The sequence below is a fragment of the Trachurus trachurus genome, assembly GCF_905171665.1.
Source record: "Trachurus trachurus genome assembly, chromosome: 7".
Lineage (NCBI taxonomy): Eukaryota > Metazoa > Chordata > Actinopteri > Carangiformes > Carangidae > Trachurus > Trachurus trachurus.
In genome coordinates this window covers 30,039,431-30,055,950 of record NC_139901.1, presented here as the reverse complement: position 1 = coordinate 30,055,950, position 16,520 = coordinate 30,039,431, and the positions used below count along the sequence as shown (strand labels likewise).

Below are 16,520 nucleotides of genomic sequence, written 5' to 3'. Positions count from 1 at the left end.
TTGGACAGCGTCAGCCCCCCCCCCCCCCCATGTCCCTCTAGCCGAGGCCTTGGTCCTGGCTCTCTGTGTGCCTGCGGCTGGTTCGCTTGCGCTGCTGCTGCTGCTGCTGTTTGGGACTAAGCTGTTCCCAGTAGGACTGGCAGTACTGGTTAATCAGTCTGATCTCGGGAGGGAAAGGCGTCGAGATGAGCGACGACTGAGGGTACAGCCCCCCCGCCCCCGCCCCCGCCCCTGCCGCTGCCGCCGCCGCTGCTGCTGCTTGGCGAGTTTTCGGCTCGTCCTCCTCGTCCTCGTCCTGAGCGGTGAGAGCCAAAACAATGTCTCGGTCCAGGATGCGCAGCGCTATGCGGGCCACCGTGTGTTTGAAGTTGTTCTCCGTGGCGAGGCAGTGGTAGAGGCCGGCGTCTGATTGGTTGAGAGACTTCAACAGGATGCCGTGGTTGGTCTTCAGTACGCCTGACACGCGGTTGAGCTGTGGAAAAAAGAATAACATAGAAATAAAGTGAGAAAGCTGACTGTGAGTTTAAAATAAGATAAAAAAGAAGATAGCCTATATGAAATTACTCTGTAGAGCAGCAGGAATATAACACACAATATAAATAGAAATAAGAATAAGAGAAAGAATAAAATAGAAACAATATTTTAAGAAGAATATATACATAGTGTAAAGAATAGTTTGTACAAATGATGGAATAGCTTAGATCTGGTTAGCTTAGCTTAGCATTAAGTGACTGAAAGTAACTAAATTAAACTACCTGCTGCAAACTATTTCAGATTTTTTTTGTATCTACAAGAAAATCTCAACAAGGAGGATAGTGGATACCCCAGAAGAAGTGTTTCTGCTCGTCCTCACCAGTTTCCTCTTCCCCTCCCTCTGGAAGAGCCACTTGACGGTGGCCTGAGGAGAGCGAGGCTGACACTCCAGGAAGGTGCTGCTGCCCTCCACCCCGAACTGAACCGTTTCCCTCAGACGTTTCTCCACTGGGAAGAAACAGGGCAAAGTCAAGGTCAAGGTTAAAGGTTTAAGGTGTTAGCTACAAGTTTATTCCTCCCGGCCAGTAGGCTAAGTGTTGCACTCACACTTGCTACAACCTTCAATTGTAGTGGTTGCCAGGTAACCTATAGGGAACGGCTAGTCGCTAAAGCTAAGCTAACGCTAACAGTATTTAAAGGGATAGTTCAACATTTTGGCAAATTGGCCCATTGCCATAATCGCTATAGTCATAGCAGTAGGTTCGTTACCTTTAATTGTCGGTGTAAGCTATTTTTAGAACGGAGGAGCGGAGCGTCAGGCTGCTCAGGGCTACGCTATGGAGGCTAATGGAATTTCTTGGTTTTCCTCATCAAACTCATCAAATACACAACCCAACAACTCCAAAAGGCTGTGGTGGACAAGTTGTGAGCTGCACAATCACCACGCTATGAGATAATAATGGAACGTTACGAGACGGAGCCGTTTTAGAGGTAAATTCATGCAAAACCGCTGATGCGCGTTGCGTTCAGGGACAGTTTTTCAGCAAGCAGACTCTGTATTTACCCTGTATTTACCTCGAAAACGGCTCCGTTTCGTAACGTTCCATTATTATCTCATAGCGTGGTGATTGTGCAGGTCACAACTTGTCCACGAAAGCGTTTTGGAGTTTTGGGATTTTGTATTTGATGAGTTTGATGAGGAAAACCAAGAAATTCCATTAGCCTCCGTAGTGTAGCTCTGAGCAGCCTGACGCTCCGCTCCTCCGTTCTAAAAATAGCTTACACCGACAATTAAAGGTAACGAACCTACTGCTATGACTATAGCGATTATGGCAATGGGCCAATTTGCCAAAATGTTGAACTATCCCTTTAATGAGTATACCGGCTGACCGCTAGTTAGCATTAGCATTAGCACGATGCCTCACGTGACATAAATGTACGAATGCTGTTGGCGCAGAGATCATTTCATGCCGACGTGGCTGACGTAACCAGATGTAAATATTTATATATTTTGGACCTGGGAAAATGTATAAAACAATTACTTATACTTACTTATATATTTTATAAATTCAGTAAAATTAATATTTTTATTCTGCACCCCTAGTCTAGACGTTCTGTGGATGTATTATTTTTGAAAAATTAATCGTTTTGATGAAAAAGTTGTAGTTATAACCTTTAATGTCAAGGTCAAGGTCAAGGTAGGTAGATTACAGTGGAGTGAGTCGACACACAAGACAGCACATGGCAAGGACTTAACATGATCAAAGTGACCAGTGACAAAGTGCATAAGTAGCTACAATAAGAATACTTGAATATATGTGTGTGTGTGTGTGTGTGTGTGTGTGTGTGTGTGTGTGTGTGTGTGTGTGTGTGTGTGTGTGTGTGTGTGTGTGTGTGTGTCAAAAGACATGGAGAATAAGAACCAAGATAAAAGTAGAAGAAGTACCAAAAGTGAAAAGTACCATCAATGATCAATAAGAACGCAATTGATATTAAACAAGATAAAACATGATTTAGAAGTGCGAGATACAGATCAATTAATAGTCAATAAATAATAGGGTGTTCCTCATTCATTCATTCATTCATTCAGAGACAATCACTTGAAATAAAAAGATATAAATTCTTTATGATCTTTAATAAACACAGATAAACGACTGCCTTACCTTTGGCATTGAAGCCTCTGCACTGCCTCAGCGGGTCGCCGTGTTTAACGTCCTGTCTCCTGCTCCTCCTGAGACAAAAGATTCAGATTCAGATTGAAGTCTTTTTTAACTCAACATGACTCTGAGCTTCATGCTGCAGCAACAGACGCAGCTTCTGACCTCTTGGTGGACGGCGTGAAGGCCGAGCAGCTCTCTCCATCCCAGGCGCAGTAGGGGTCCCGGGCCAGACAGCAGTCGGAGCACGCTCGGCCGTACACGTCGCAGCGGTGCAGCGACACCTGGGTCAGCCCCGCATCCGACGACACGTAGAGCTGTTGCTGTGGCGACACAAGCGAAACACAAGTAACTTTATAACACTTTGTAACACTAATTCAGTATCTTTCATTTTTTTCATGTAAATTGGTCTTTTTTTCTCTTTTCTATTTTTGATGTCATGAATTTCACTGCAAAAACTCAAAATCTTTCCAGGAATTGTCTTATTTCTTGTCAAAATGTCCTCATTTCTAGTAAAAACTAATCTCTTTCCACTTAAAATAAGACTCATCACCTAAAAATTAACTTGTTTTTAGATCATTTTCACTTGTTCCAAACAAATTTTCACTTGAAATAAGTAGAAAAATCTGCCGAATCTGCCAATCTGAAAGTACGTTTTTTGTGCTTGTTATAAGGAAGAAAACTTGTTCCACTATCAGATGAAAATATGCTTGAAAGAAGTAAAAACTGTATAAAAACAAGCTACTTTTAATATGATGAGTCTTATTTTAAGTATAATGAGATTTGTTTTGACTAGAAATGACATTTTGACTAGAAATAAGACAAATATTCTTGGTAAGATATTTGAGGTATTTTCATAAGCCTTTTTTGGCTTCCACCTCTCCTGCACAATGTTTAATTTCATTGTTTTCAAAGTTTATGCATGTTATATAATGTGCAAATAAAAAAGTAAACACTGCAATAACTCAAATATCTTACCAAGGATATTTGTCTTATTTCTAGTCAAAATGTAATTTCTAGTCAAAACAAATCTCATTATACTTAAAATAAGAAACATCACATTAAAAAGCAACTTGTTTTTAGACACTTTTTACTTCTTTCAAGCATATTTTCACTTGAAATGAGTAGAACGGTCTGATAGTGGAGCAAGTTTTCTTCTTTATTACAAGCACAAAAAACTTGCTTTCACTGGCAGATTTTTCTACTTATTTCAAGTGAATATTTGTTTGAAACAAGTGAAAATGATCTAAAACCAAGTACATTTTTAGGTGATGAGTCTTATTTTAAGTGGAAAGAGATTAGTTTTGACTAGAAATGAGACATTTTAACAAGAAAATTGGAAAGATTTTTGAGAGTTTTTGCAGTGAAGTAACTCAGTGAGTGTTGAAATATGTGAGATAAGGAGGAATGTGCTCACTCTTTTAGAAGATATCTTCATTGTTTTGACAGGAGCTCTGGTCTGTGAATTCACACACAAAACAAAATAATATAAACTTTAATGTCACATATTAGAGTATTTTTAGTCACTTCAGGGTCACGTCTTTGAAACATACCCGAAAAACCTCCACTTCCTCCAGCGTGAGCTCCTCCATGCTGATCGGGTCCTTGGGCAAAACTATAACTTTTTGCACAGTGCCTCGATCTACAAAGGAGATAGGATAGGATAGGATAGGTTTTATTTGTCATTCTTATGCGTCACATAAAAACGAAATTATGTTTCACACATCCACCGTTCGAGATCAAGATCAGTGCATTAATTTCAACAATAAATAAGTAAAACATGTATAATTAAAAACAACATATAAAATGAATGATCATAAATAAAAGAGAATAAAAGTTATCATTAGATAAACGCTCTAAAAAATCATTTAATTCACATTCTTTTGTTAAGGAGTCTGATCACTGTGGGGAAGAAGCTCTTGCTTTGATGCTTCTGTACCTTCTTCCTGACCCGCAAGATTGTGAACATGCTGTGAGAGGGATGTGTGGGGTCCTTTAAAATGTCCTCTGCTCTGCGCACACAACGGACTCTGTAGATGTCCGGCAGATGTGGCAGTGGCACACCAATGATAAATTAAAATTCGACTTTAAATCCCCCCAAAATAATCAATAATCAAACAACCTTCAGCTGTGTTGCCGTCTCACCTGTCCCCAGGAAGAGCACCTCGTAGCGTCCGTCCACAGCGTCCACCTGGTCCACCACCAGGGCAGTGAAGCGGTAGTCCACGCCGGTTCTCACCACCAGGGGGCGGCGGTGGATCGGATAAACCGGGTGGAACATGAGGGGATGGGATCTGATGAAATCCACCGCCTCGTCCGAGAAGTTCTTGGAGGAGCGGATGCCGGGAGTGAAGGTTCCTCCTGGACACTGGATGGGAAGGAAATAAGGAAAGGAAGGAAGGAAAGGGAAGGAAAGGAATGGAGGAAGAGGAGCGGGTGGAGTTTGTTTATGCACTAAATAATCAGGCTTGTGTAAAGGTTGATGATTGATTTTTTTTTGCTTTAAGGAAGAGGATAACAACACCACTGCTGCTGACGTACTGTTCCAGGCCGCGGGTAGGGGATCTTCCCGGTGTACTCGGTCCACTGGTAGTTATGACCGTGTTTGTGGGCGAAGGGTCCGTTGAAGACGTTGCGGATGTCGGCCATGGAGTAGACGCAGACCGCCGAGCCCTTGAACACAGAGCTGAGAGAGAGAAACACACAATGAATGTCAGAGAGGGACTTTAGGACTTTAATACGTGTGAGATTTTCTGTGAGATTCTGTGCTAGATGTTCTGAGAGACATATGTGTTGTGTTTTTCTGTGAGATTTCTGGAGATGAGTATGAGATGTTTTTCGGGGATGTCTATTGGGTGGCTGCTTGGTTGCTATGTTCTCCTCGGACCAGTTATCTTTTTGATGTGTTTATTGAGATGTGTCTCATGATGACTTTTGTTCCATTGCTGATGATCATGTTATGTGTATCAATACTGACCTGAAGATATAACTTTATTCCCTTTTTACATTTCTATATTTAAAGCCAAGCGCCTCTAATTTGTTGTTCTATGTGCTATGACAGCCTACACTGCAAAAACTTGTCAAAATGTCTCATTTCTAGTCAAAACTAATCTCTTTCCACTTAAAATAAGACTCATCACCTAAAAATGTACTTGTTTTTAGATCATTTTCACTTGTTTCAAACAAATATTCACTTGAAATAAGTAGAATAATCTGCCAGTGAAAGCAGGTTTTTTGTGCTTGTAATAAGGAAGAAAAACTTGCTCCACTATCAGATTTTTGTACTTATTTCAAGTGAAAATATGCTTGACTGAAGGAAAAACTGTCTAAAAACAAATTACTTTTTAATGTGATGAGTCTTATTTTAAGTATAATGAGATTTGTTTTGACTAGAAATGACATTTTGACTAGAAATAAGACAAATATTCTTGGTTAAGATATTTGAGTTTTTGCAGTGTACACAGCCTGAACTCCTACATAAACTCACATTAGATGTATATATATTTTTGTATTAATGATATTTTTGTATATACCCCTCTGTGTACTATGTTTAATATGTGTACGAGTAACTGCTGCACAATCAGTGTTAATGGATGATTGTTTACTGACTGGAGCTGATGCATAGCAGGTGTGTGAGTATGACGTGACTTTTAAATATGGCGTCTGTCTCTATTGGTACTCTTAACATCTGAAGAAGAGCTTGCAGCTCGAAACGTCATGATTTAATACATTTTTTGCACTGGAGCCATATGGTGTTGTGGACCCCCTTCTTTTTGTTTTCATGCTTTTGATTTGATTTGATTTGATCAACTTTATTAATCCCAGAGGGCAATTCTGTTCGGCAGTCCACCAAGAACAATACAAGCTCATCCACAACAATACAAACTCATCTTTGTTTGCTTTGCTTTGCTCTGCTTTGTTTTCATACTTTGCTTGCGTTGGTCCAGCATCCACCCACCCGCCATGGGTTATTTGGATGTGTGTGCTTTTGTTTTTCATTTTTGTCAGAGAGGGAGACACACTTTTTGCACCCCTCTCCTAAAATTAAAGTTGTGATGAGGTTGGGGTGAGGTGTAAATTAACCAAGCTTCTAAAAAGGACTCACCCCGCTGTGGTGAAGAGCGCGTACACTGTGGGGTTTCGCTCATCCTGTGTGGGTTGGATAAACACATCCCCTAGAAGAAGATGAAGATGAAGAAGAGCGATATGCAAATTCAGTATCTCTCGCTGCAATTAAAATGCAATGAGTTGCTTTATTTTTTTTTTCTTTTATCGCAGCCTCACGTAGTTCATCGAATCGTGTCTCCACTCCATCTTCTCCTATCACAGAGCAGATAAGACGAGCCTTCAGGAACGTCGTCCAGCGGTTCACCAGGGACTTCTGCCCTCCTTCATCATTCTAGACAGGGGAGGAAATTAGGTCATGATTCAATATGTACGACACGTTTCACATTACAAGGTACCCCTGTTCTTCTTTTTCCACTACATGCACAATGTGGTTTTTCTCAGCTCACCAGACACACTCTTCCCACCCGGGCTAAGACGCTGGGGCTGGCCCCGCCGCTCGAGTCGAGGCTCTTCTCACGGAAGAAGAAGTAAAGTTTGTCGTCGTTCCTTTCTGCACTGTCAGGGATCTGCTGGATCTGAACAAACACAGGCTCTGAGGGGGGATAAAAACAGATAAGCAGAGGGAGGGAGGATTGAGGCAAGTGGTTGTCAGATGAAATGAGAGGAACCGTAACCTGTAATCAGCAACATTTTCCGTCCTCACACCCCCACACTTTACTCACCGTTGAGCCACCTGGAGTCATACTGCTCCGTCCTGATGGCTGTCCTCCCTCCCATGGTCCTGAACAGAGCAGCATCTGTACTCATGAAGTCAATATGGACGCCCGCGTACAGGTTACCATCTGCAGAGGTGAGACGGCGAGAGGACGGAGAGATAAGACGAGGCGATCGGAGCGATAAAGGACAGATTAGATTGAAAGAAGAGGAGTGTTGTGTTGTTTTCTTTTTTCTTTTTCTTTTTTCTGCTCGTAAATAATGCATGACTTACTGATTAGAACTGCAATGTTCTCCTGTGTGGGATCATAGGAACATTTTCCCTTCCCCGAATCCACATACCCAGGGACCAGCCTAAACAGGTAGTCCTGCAGAGGCAGATTAGACGGAGGGGAGAGCGTGCATAAAAATAGACGTCACATGGGAACATGGGGAAATCACAAACAAATCAGTGTCCCAGTTTGTAGTCCTGAAATATTTAGCAGGACAAAGCTCTGCGAGGCCTACAAGTCTGGGTATGATTTTTTTTTCCTTTTCTTTTTTGCTGTAAACGTCTTTGTGTTTTCACCTCTGCCCTCCAGCCTCTGTTGATGAATGTGCAGATGGGCTGGTACGCTCCCGTCCCACAGGTGTAGAGGTGGGTGCGGTTCCACGGCTCGATCAGCCTCACGAAGTTGGCGCACTCTCCCTGGATGAAAAAAAAGAGAAAGAGAAAGAGAGAAAGAGTAAGACAAATGGAATTCAAACATCATGAAAGCACAGGTTCTGGTGAAAGAGCAGGATGTAAACACATGATCCTCCCACCTGTCTTCCCTTTCCTGTCATCTGACATTCCCCCTTTCTCTTCGCCGACGCCGGCCAGTGGATCTGTCAACGGAAAGAGACATAATCCAGAGATGAGGTTCAGCGATAATAAGCAATCAGGTTGAGTTTGTGTTGTGTTGTGTTGTGTTGTGTTTATCAGAAAGAGTGTGTTCATTCGTCTTTGTATCATGTCTGGTTTAGGAGTTATGAAAATTGGCGTATTATTGCTGTTTTATTGGTCGCTCCCACACGTTTAGCTTTGTCGCTCATTCCATGAATGCACAACTCTTACAAGTTGTACCTCGTTGGAAAGGTGACTAATCAGGCTTTCCATCGGTTTAAAAGACTGCACCAACCGGAGTTATTAAAAGGGAGAAATTATGGACTGAAAAAACATTTCCGAACTTTTTTTTGAGTAATTTATACTAAAATACTACTTGAGAGTCCATTTTTCTCTGACAAAGGGTGGTTTTTTTTTTTGTTTTTTTAAACTCTTTATTTATTTTGCTTTTTTTGTTTTACATAAACAAGAGTCATTGCACAACAATGCAATTCACCAAAATGATAGAAGATGAAGAAAAAAAAAACAGAGTAAAGTAAAAAATAAAAAAGTAACAAGTGGATGTGGGGCACACCCCTCTGGTTGCAGCTTTCATCCCTGTCCATTATGTCTGCTGCATATTAGATTCTTCTTTTTTTGTATACACAAACCATTTCTGCCACCTTTGGTCTAAAGTCCCTGCTTTCATTCTGAGACAGTAAGTCAGTCTTTCCATCAAGTAAATCTCCTCAACAATATCCAGCCACTGCCCTGGACTTGGAGGGTCACTTTTCAACCAGTTTCTTGTTATGGCCTTCTTACATGCCAAGATCAATATTTTGAAAAGATACAGGTCCTTCTTTTGAATAGTATCTTCTGGAGACAAACCCAGATACAGAGTCCGGGGGTCTCTGGGTATCATGTAAGAAAAAATATTTTCCAGAATCTGAACCACTCTGTCCCAGAACCCCAGCAGTTTTACACAAGACCAAAAAACATGCGTGTGATTGGCACTCAACTGCCCACATTTCCTCCAACATTGCTGCTGTTCACCTATTTGTTTATTTTTGATGTGTGGTGTGATGAAAAAGCGAATTAAATTCTTCCATCCAAACTCCCTCCATCTTTTAGAGCTGGTGGAGGTTTGTTGAGTTCTGCACATAGAATGCCAATCAGTGTCAGACAGTTTAATGTTCAATTCTCGTTCCCATTTAGATTTCATTTTGTTTTTGCAGACCTCTACACTGCAAAAACTCAAAATCTTACCAAGAACATTTGTCTTATTTCTAGTCAAAATAAATCTCATTCTACTTAAAATAAGACTCATCACATAAAAAGCAGCTTGTTTTTAGACACTTTTTACTTCTTTCAAGCAGATTTTGACTTGAAATAAGTAGAAAAATCTGACAGTGGAGCAAGATTTTCTTTCTTATTACAAGCACAAAAAACTTACTTTAACTGGCAGATTTTTCTACTTATTTCAAGTGAAAATTTGTTTGAAACAAGTGAAAATTATCTAAAAAGAAGTTACTTTTAAGGTGATGAGTCTTATTTTAAGTGGAAAGAGATTTATTTTGACTAGAAATTAGACAAATATTCTTGGAAAGATTTTGAGTTTTTGCAGTGTATACAACTTAGAAACAATCTTAACAGGCGTACATTTATATGCATTAGTGAATACTTCAATCACTTTGTTTTCTTCTGTAGAAACTCCTCTTTTGATTACTGTCTCATAGAAATGTCTTAGCTGTAAATATCTAAACAGGTCACCATTATCTAAACCAAATTCTCTTTTGAGTTTTTCAAAAGTTTTGAAAGTTTTTCCCTCTAGGAGTGTACACATCGCTGTAATCCCCTTATCTCTCCACCTTGCAAATGTGATGTCAGTTACAGCGGGACTAAACGATAAAGAGTGGTTTTACCATCTCAGTAACCTTTCCATTTGATTCCTGGTGTCATAATTATCAGAAAAAATGTGTTAATTTGTCTTTGTATGATGTCTGGTTTAGGAGTTATGAAAATTGGCGTTTTCACCATTCGTGCGGACATAAATTCAAAATGGCCGCCAAAAAACCCCCATGGGACATTAGTTGACCCGGGCAACAAGCAAAAATCTTAAGTAGACACCTTAAGGGTTCTTAAAGGTATAATATGTAGGAATTCCCCCCATCTAGCGGTGCGGTTGCATATCGTATATCGTACATAACGTATTCTTGATGTTGCATTCACGTGAAATCGGGCAGACGTCAGACAGACAACATGTAACAGGATAAACAAGCGTCTATGTAAACAAGTGGTCCGCCAGCACGAGGCAAAACAATACACGTGACAATATGTTGTCATGGTGATGTCGTATTGTTTACCTGACCCACGTTTTACCGTCTTTCTCTCGTCGAGTAAAATGACATCCGTCGGCCGTCTGCCTGACTGCACCTGAATGCAACACCAGTGCCTCCGTCCTTCCTCACACTACACAGTGGTGACAGTTTTAACAGGCCGAGCCCACAGCTCCGCTGAGTTTCCGTGGTTACCTACGGTCACGCTGCCACTGAACGTAAAAAAGATGGCGATGCAACATGGCCGCCTCGGTTCGGTGCGTCGCCCACTTATGTATTTGTAATGACTTGTAACAACTCATTCTAAGGTACGAGAAAGCTTTCATTTGTATGCGGCTGTGATTCCACTTCAGTGAACTACGTATTTATGAAAGACATATTTGATTTTTGCTAATAAAAAGCCAAATAAGTTTCATACTGGGGCTTTAAGTAGACACCTTAAGGGTCAAAAATGTTTGTCTCGGGGACATTGGGACCCCTCCTTCCTACTAGACTAGTTGTGTTTGTGTTGTGTTGTGTTGGGTTGTGTTTGTACGCACAATCAGCGGCTCCTTGTTGACGTTGTGCATGTCCAGGGCCACCAGGTACTCCCGGCTGCCCAGGTAGAGCCGGCCCTGGTCCTGGTCCATCAGGAGGATGCGGTAGTCGCTGGTGTTGAAGGAGAAACTGAACGGCCGCGCTGCCCGAGTGTCCATCAGCTCTGTGGTGAGAGAGAAAAAAAAAACAAAGTTTGCAAAACTCGTTATTCCACTTCGTTTGTCACCCCTAACCCTAACCTCCCTCCCTCCATTCCTCACTTCATTTCCCTTTATGCCTTTAACATGTTTCATTACTGACTTGGATGAACTCGTGGTCCCTTGATGTTCTTCTCACTTCTTTTCTGGAAAATGTGTGTCACCGATTAAATATAACTCAACTTTAGAAGCATTTTTAGGAAACACATTCGCTTTTAAGATCTCAATATTTCATGCGTCCTGACTGTCTGATTGAGTTGAAGGCGCCACATTGCTGCATTGTGCAGACGAAGAAAAAAAAAAACCCGCCGGTCCCCGTGGGGAAACACGGTCAGTGGAACGCCGCTCGCTGCTAATTCTTAAGATCGGGATTGTGTTCAGCAGAGCAGAACCTGTTAGGACACGCTGCAGTGGAAAATGTTTCTCCCCCCTTTTTTTTTTTTTTTTTTTGTTCTCCTGAAAGCTTTGATTGAACAATTTTCATCTGCTGCGAGACAAATGGACTCTGTGCAGCCCTCGCCTCGCCTTTTTTTTTTCCATTCTGCCATCCAACAATCCATTGCATCATTTTACGCACATGAAAAAACAACTCACACAGTCACACATCTGTGGTATGTGCACGATATTGACAACCATGTGTGCAGACTGAGACATGGTGGAGGCATGTTAAAGACAGCAGGCTTATATCAATGACAAATGTTCACACAGGCCCCTCAGAAGCCGGCTTACGGGGGGGATTCAAGAGGAAGCGCAATCTTTATTTACATCAAAGAGCCTGCAGCCAGCCAGCCATCTTCCTTTTTTGAGGTCAATGTTAACAGGATGCAGCCAAGGTGCCACTAAAATAAGCGATGCAATCGGATCTCCGGTACGACGCGACGTGAGGCGACACGGGATGGAGCCTCACCACTCACTCACTCCCTCCAGGTCCGGTTCTGTTCCCTGAGAGGTAAACACAGGATAACAAGCCTCTGACACACACACCGCGGGCTCCACGACCAGTAGGGGCCATAGTGGAGATTCACAGAAAGAAGAGGCTAAATGTAGAAACACCACACCCCTATACATGTCTCCATTCTCCTAAAAATAGCAAACAATGTACTGCCATCATCTGGTAAACATTCAGCAAACACTTATCCCCTGACAGCATTCTGACACTGACAGGGAAACACTGCGGGAAGGACGGAGACAATTCAAGTATGGAGGCCACTACAGTATGAGCTCTCATGTTACAACCTGACAACATATTGTCACTAAGGCACTAATGACCCGTTGTTGCTGTTTAGGCCCCAGCTCTATCTCAAGCATGAACAAACTGGTGACAGCACCGTGAGGGCACGGGCTCCTAAAAAAAAACAACACCCGCTTCAATTACACTGCACATTTTGCTCTCTAGCAACGCTGACTAATTCTATTAAACCAATCCCAGTCAGCCCCCCCCCCCGACCCCCTCCCCGACCCCCCCCGACCTCCCTCCTGCTCCCTTTGAAGTGCGCACGACTGACACAACTTCCCGGTTAGGAGAGGAAACAATATGAGATCTCTATCCTCTTGCAGGCCCTCGCTGTGTGTGTGTCACCCAGAGTGTCACTCTTTGATGGCTCATTCGCTCACAGCAAGGCCGTAACCATGGAGTCAACATTGGGAGGGACCAAATCTCTCTCTTTCTACTATATATATATATAAATACTGTATACCGTACTTTCCGGACTATAAGCTGCTACTTTTTTCCCCGCCCCGGTGTCCCAGCTCTCGTCTCTGCACACCACAACACAAACGCGCTCCGTAAACCGTAATCTTTTGTTTATGACAGTTAAGACTACACAAACACACACGCTGTAACATCATATATGTTATGTAACGTTATCCGGTCGCTCCATTTATTGATTTTTCGTTGTAAACAAATGCACATGGGCGAGAGGAGCGTAACAAAAACAGCGGAAAAGCGAGCGGACTTGCACATTTCCCTACTGTCTTTCTGTGTAAATATCTCATGTTACAACATGAGAACCTGCGGCTTATATTCAAGTGCGCTCTATAGTCCGGTAAGTATGGTAAAATCGCTAACACATGGGATACATTTTTATTTTTTAAAGGGACAACGAGGAGTTTCTCCAGGGGCAGAACGAAAAATTCTGCGACAATAAAAAAGTCTCACGTTAATGTGGATGAATCTACGCTACCCACACTTGTTAATGGGCCCATTTTCGATAAATATATTGTTTTGTCTCTATCGTTATTTTGTTATTATTAGTGGTGGCGGAGATGCTGAGCGAGCCGACCGGCGTTTCCTTACTTTCGGTTTCGTGGCGAGTCATGAGAATAACGCCGCCGAATCGCTGTTTATGGTCGGAACTACGACGGTATGTGATCGTCTTCGAACCTCTGACTTTAATTCTTGATGAATGAAAACATGAGTCTGTCTTGCGCCGGTCAAAGAATTTCACGGTGCGCGGAGGCTCATAAATGTAGTGTGAAAACGCTTCGCTTTTCCAAAACTCCTCATTGTCCCTTTAATTTTTATTTCTTAATCAGCTAGCTATATATTGGGGGGGGGGGGCTATGTCCTCCCCAATGTATACGGTAATTACGGCCTTGGCTCACAGGGAGTCACATGTCCTCTCCAGCCGCCCCAATACCTCCTCCACAGGCGCCTCAGGGAACAAAGAGGCTCGCTGTCACAAACAATGAACAATAAAAAACCTCCAAGTGGCAGAAAACAGTTGGGGAGTAAATCCAACTTTCCTCCCCTTTTCTTTCTTTTTTTTGTGTGGCATTATAGGAGAGGGAGTGGGGTAGGGCGGTGTTGGGGAGGTGAGCGAGGGCCTGCCGGAGCTCAGGAGCAACAATCTAATAATTCAACACCTCTCAGCTGTTTTACACGAGCCTCCGGTGTATGAATCTGTCATGAGGAGCTCGTCGACCGATGTGAATTCCTGAATCCTACGCAGGAAGGAACACGATAAAAGTTCAAGACCAAACTTGTGTAATTGGTCGGACCGCTACTTTGTGAACTAACTGTGCAAAAAAAAAAAAAAAGAAAGAAAGAAAGAAACGCACACAGACTGGAGAGTATAAGCTGTTTACCGAAAGTATTAGTGTTAAAGGTCGTATAAAAAACGACTGCCCCCTTATACAAAGCAGCATCTACACAGCTGGTTTCAGTCGCACAAACTCTGTTGTATTCAGAACAACACTGCATGATGATGACGATTGCCAGAAAATATTAAGCACAGACCTCCTGATAGCTCACCTCTAATCTGCTTCAGATGTCTCTTGTTTACAGTGAATGAAATCATGAAATGTTTCTCATTAAATCATGGCAGTGCAAAAAAAACACACACACACACACACAGAAAAAAAAACACACCCAACAAAAAAACAAACCGAAAGATAAGACACCAACAACATGCGTGGACTATGTGTCTAGACCTGACCCAGGACTCACCACCTCCACATCAAAGCACTGAGGAATGTTATAAAAATCTGATCCCAACCTCTAATTCACGCCTCACAGGTACTTCAGGTGTGACGTTGTGGGTTTTTCTTTTTGTCTTTTTGATGAGCGTGCATGTCGTCCACACGCACAGGTGCATTTGAAGTGACAATATGATGAGCGCTGCAGAAATAACTGTAATCATCCGGCATTGTTTTGATCAAGCGTGTCATCCTCACATCTGTAACTTTAATCTCCTGCAATTAGAGTTAATGAGGAACCGGGAAAATCCCAAAAAGCTCCACACACACATACACAAAAAAAAAAGATTTGGAAACACGGTCGGTCCCTTTGCTTCAATCTACAGATCTACAGCAGCCCACCGCCCCGGGGCAAAACATTAACACTCTGAAATAACGCTTTGCTTTTTTTTTTTTTTTTTTTTTCCTGATCATATTTCAGGTGTTTCCTTTTTGTGTCGAGGTGTCAAACATCAAAAACAAAGAAGAAAAAGAAGAAGGAGAAGAACCGCCAGGTCGGATGAAAATGTGTGTGTGTGGGTTTTTTTTAGGGTGTGGGAAGAAATTCTGTCGAAGGGCAACCACCAGTAACCAACCGCACGTAATATCCACCTTTTGTTTTCAGCGTTGCTCTGTTTGACATGTGGCAGGAAATAGGTTCTTTACATATGTATGAAGAAGAGGAAGCAAAACCGGTGCAGTGGTGTGGATACGTGCGTGGGTGTGTGCACGCGCGTGTGTGTGTGTGCATGACTTTGTGTGTGTTGTTAGAACAGTTGCGGTCAGAGGAGAGTTTGGGTTAATCTGTATGATCTCACCTTTGAAGGAGAGGCGAACCCTCGGAGCGGACTGCTGCAGGCCCGAGCCTCTGTAAACACACAGGGCCAACAGGAGCAGTTGGGCTCCAGATGCTGTCATGGTAACAGTCATGCAGGTAGCCCACAGAGATCTAAATCTGGAAGAAAAAAAGAAAGAGAGAGAGAGGAGTTGTTGAACTATTATTATAATAAGAGTGCCCCATGAGGAATAGGAGACAGAAAAAGAAGAAGAAGGGAGGACAGACGAGACAAGAGAGACTCTCTTTTTCTCTCCCTCTCTCTCTTTCTCTCTGTCTGTCTCTCTTTCATTCTTTTCTTCCTCTGATCTCTCTGATCAGAAGTTTGGCCTGCAGCTTGCCAAGTCGAGAGGTATAGCTACAGTCTGAACAGCGTCCAAACCTTCACACCTGCTCTGAAAAATATGACAGCCCTATTATTTATTTAAAGTGTAACAGTAGTGAGGTGTGTGTTAAGACTGTAAAGTGATAGAAGCCTGAGCTCAGTGTCTTTTTATCTTCATCTTGTGCATTTTACTAAACATGTGCTATTTTCTCTAACTAATTCACCCACATTTACATAGAAAATCTGTCTAAAAACAGGACCGGCCGTGGTGTGGTGTGGTGTAATGGGATGCGATGCCCATCAGTGATTCCCTCCCTGCCTCTCGCCGGCTCGCTCACTCTTTCAACAAAGCACGTCTCAGGTAGGTTCGCGCGTACAGCTACTTTTCCTTTCAGAAGTTGACGAGTGAAGTACATGACAGTTCAAAGAAAACAGGTAGTCGTCGCCGAAACCATCTCTGACAGTTTAGGGGTGTTGAAACGTAGCCTAACTGTTAGACCTTAACTCCGCATTCATTATGTATCTGCACTTTGCTGGAGAGGATCCCATATAAATTATGAATACTAAAAGCTGAGTCC

The 16,520-nt window shown here is 42.4% G+C and overlaps 1 protein-coding gene across 1 annotated transcript; it reads right to left on the bottom strand.

The window, feature by feature from the left end:
• Positions 1-37: 37 nt before the first annotated feature.
• On the bottom strand, positions 38-15,712 carry LOC310988627 (semaphorin-3F-like; the record flags this gene model as incomplete). Its single annotated transcript, XM_083975293.1, has 17 exons — positions 38-472; positions 854-981; positions 2,637-2,704; positions 2,796-2,953; positions 4,048-4,089; positions 4,184-4,272; positions 4,776-4,998; positions 5,172-5,316; positions 6,736-6,805; positions 6,915-7,029; positions 7,145-7,290; positions 7,421-7,540; positions 7,687-7,780; positions 7,981-8,100; positions 8,217-8,279; positions 11,132-11,292; positions 15,601-15,712. 17 exons carry the CDS (start codon positions 15,710-15,712, stop codon positions 38-40), a joined length of 2,289 nt encoding a protein of 762 aa, XP_083831419.1.
• Between the last annotated feature and the right edge of the window lie 808 nt (positions 15,713-16,520).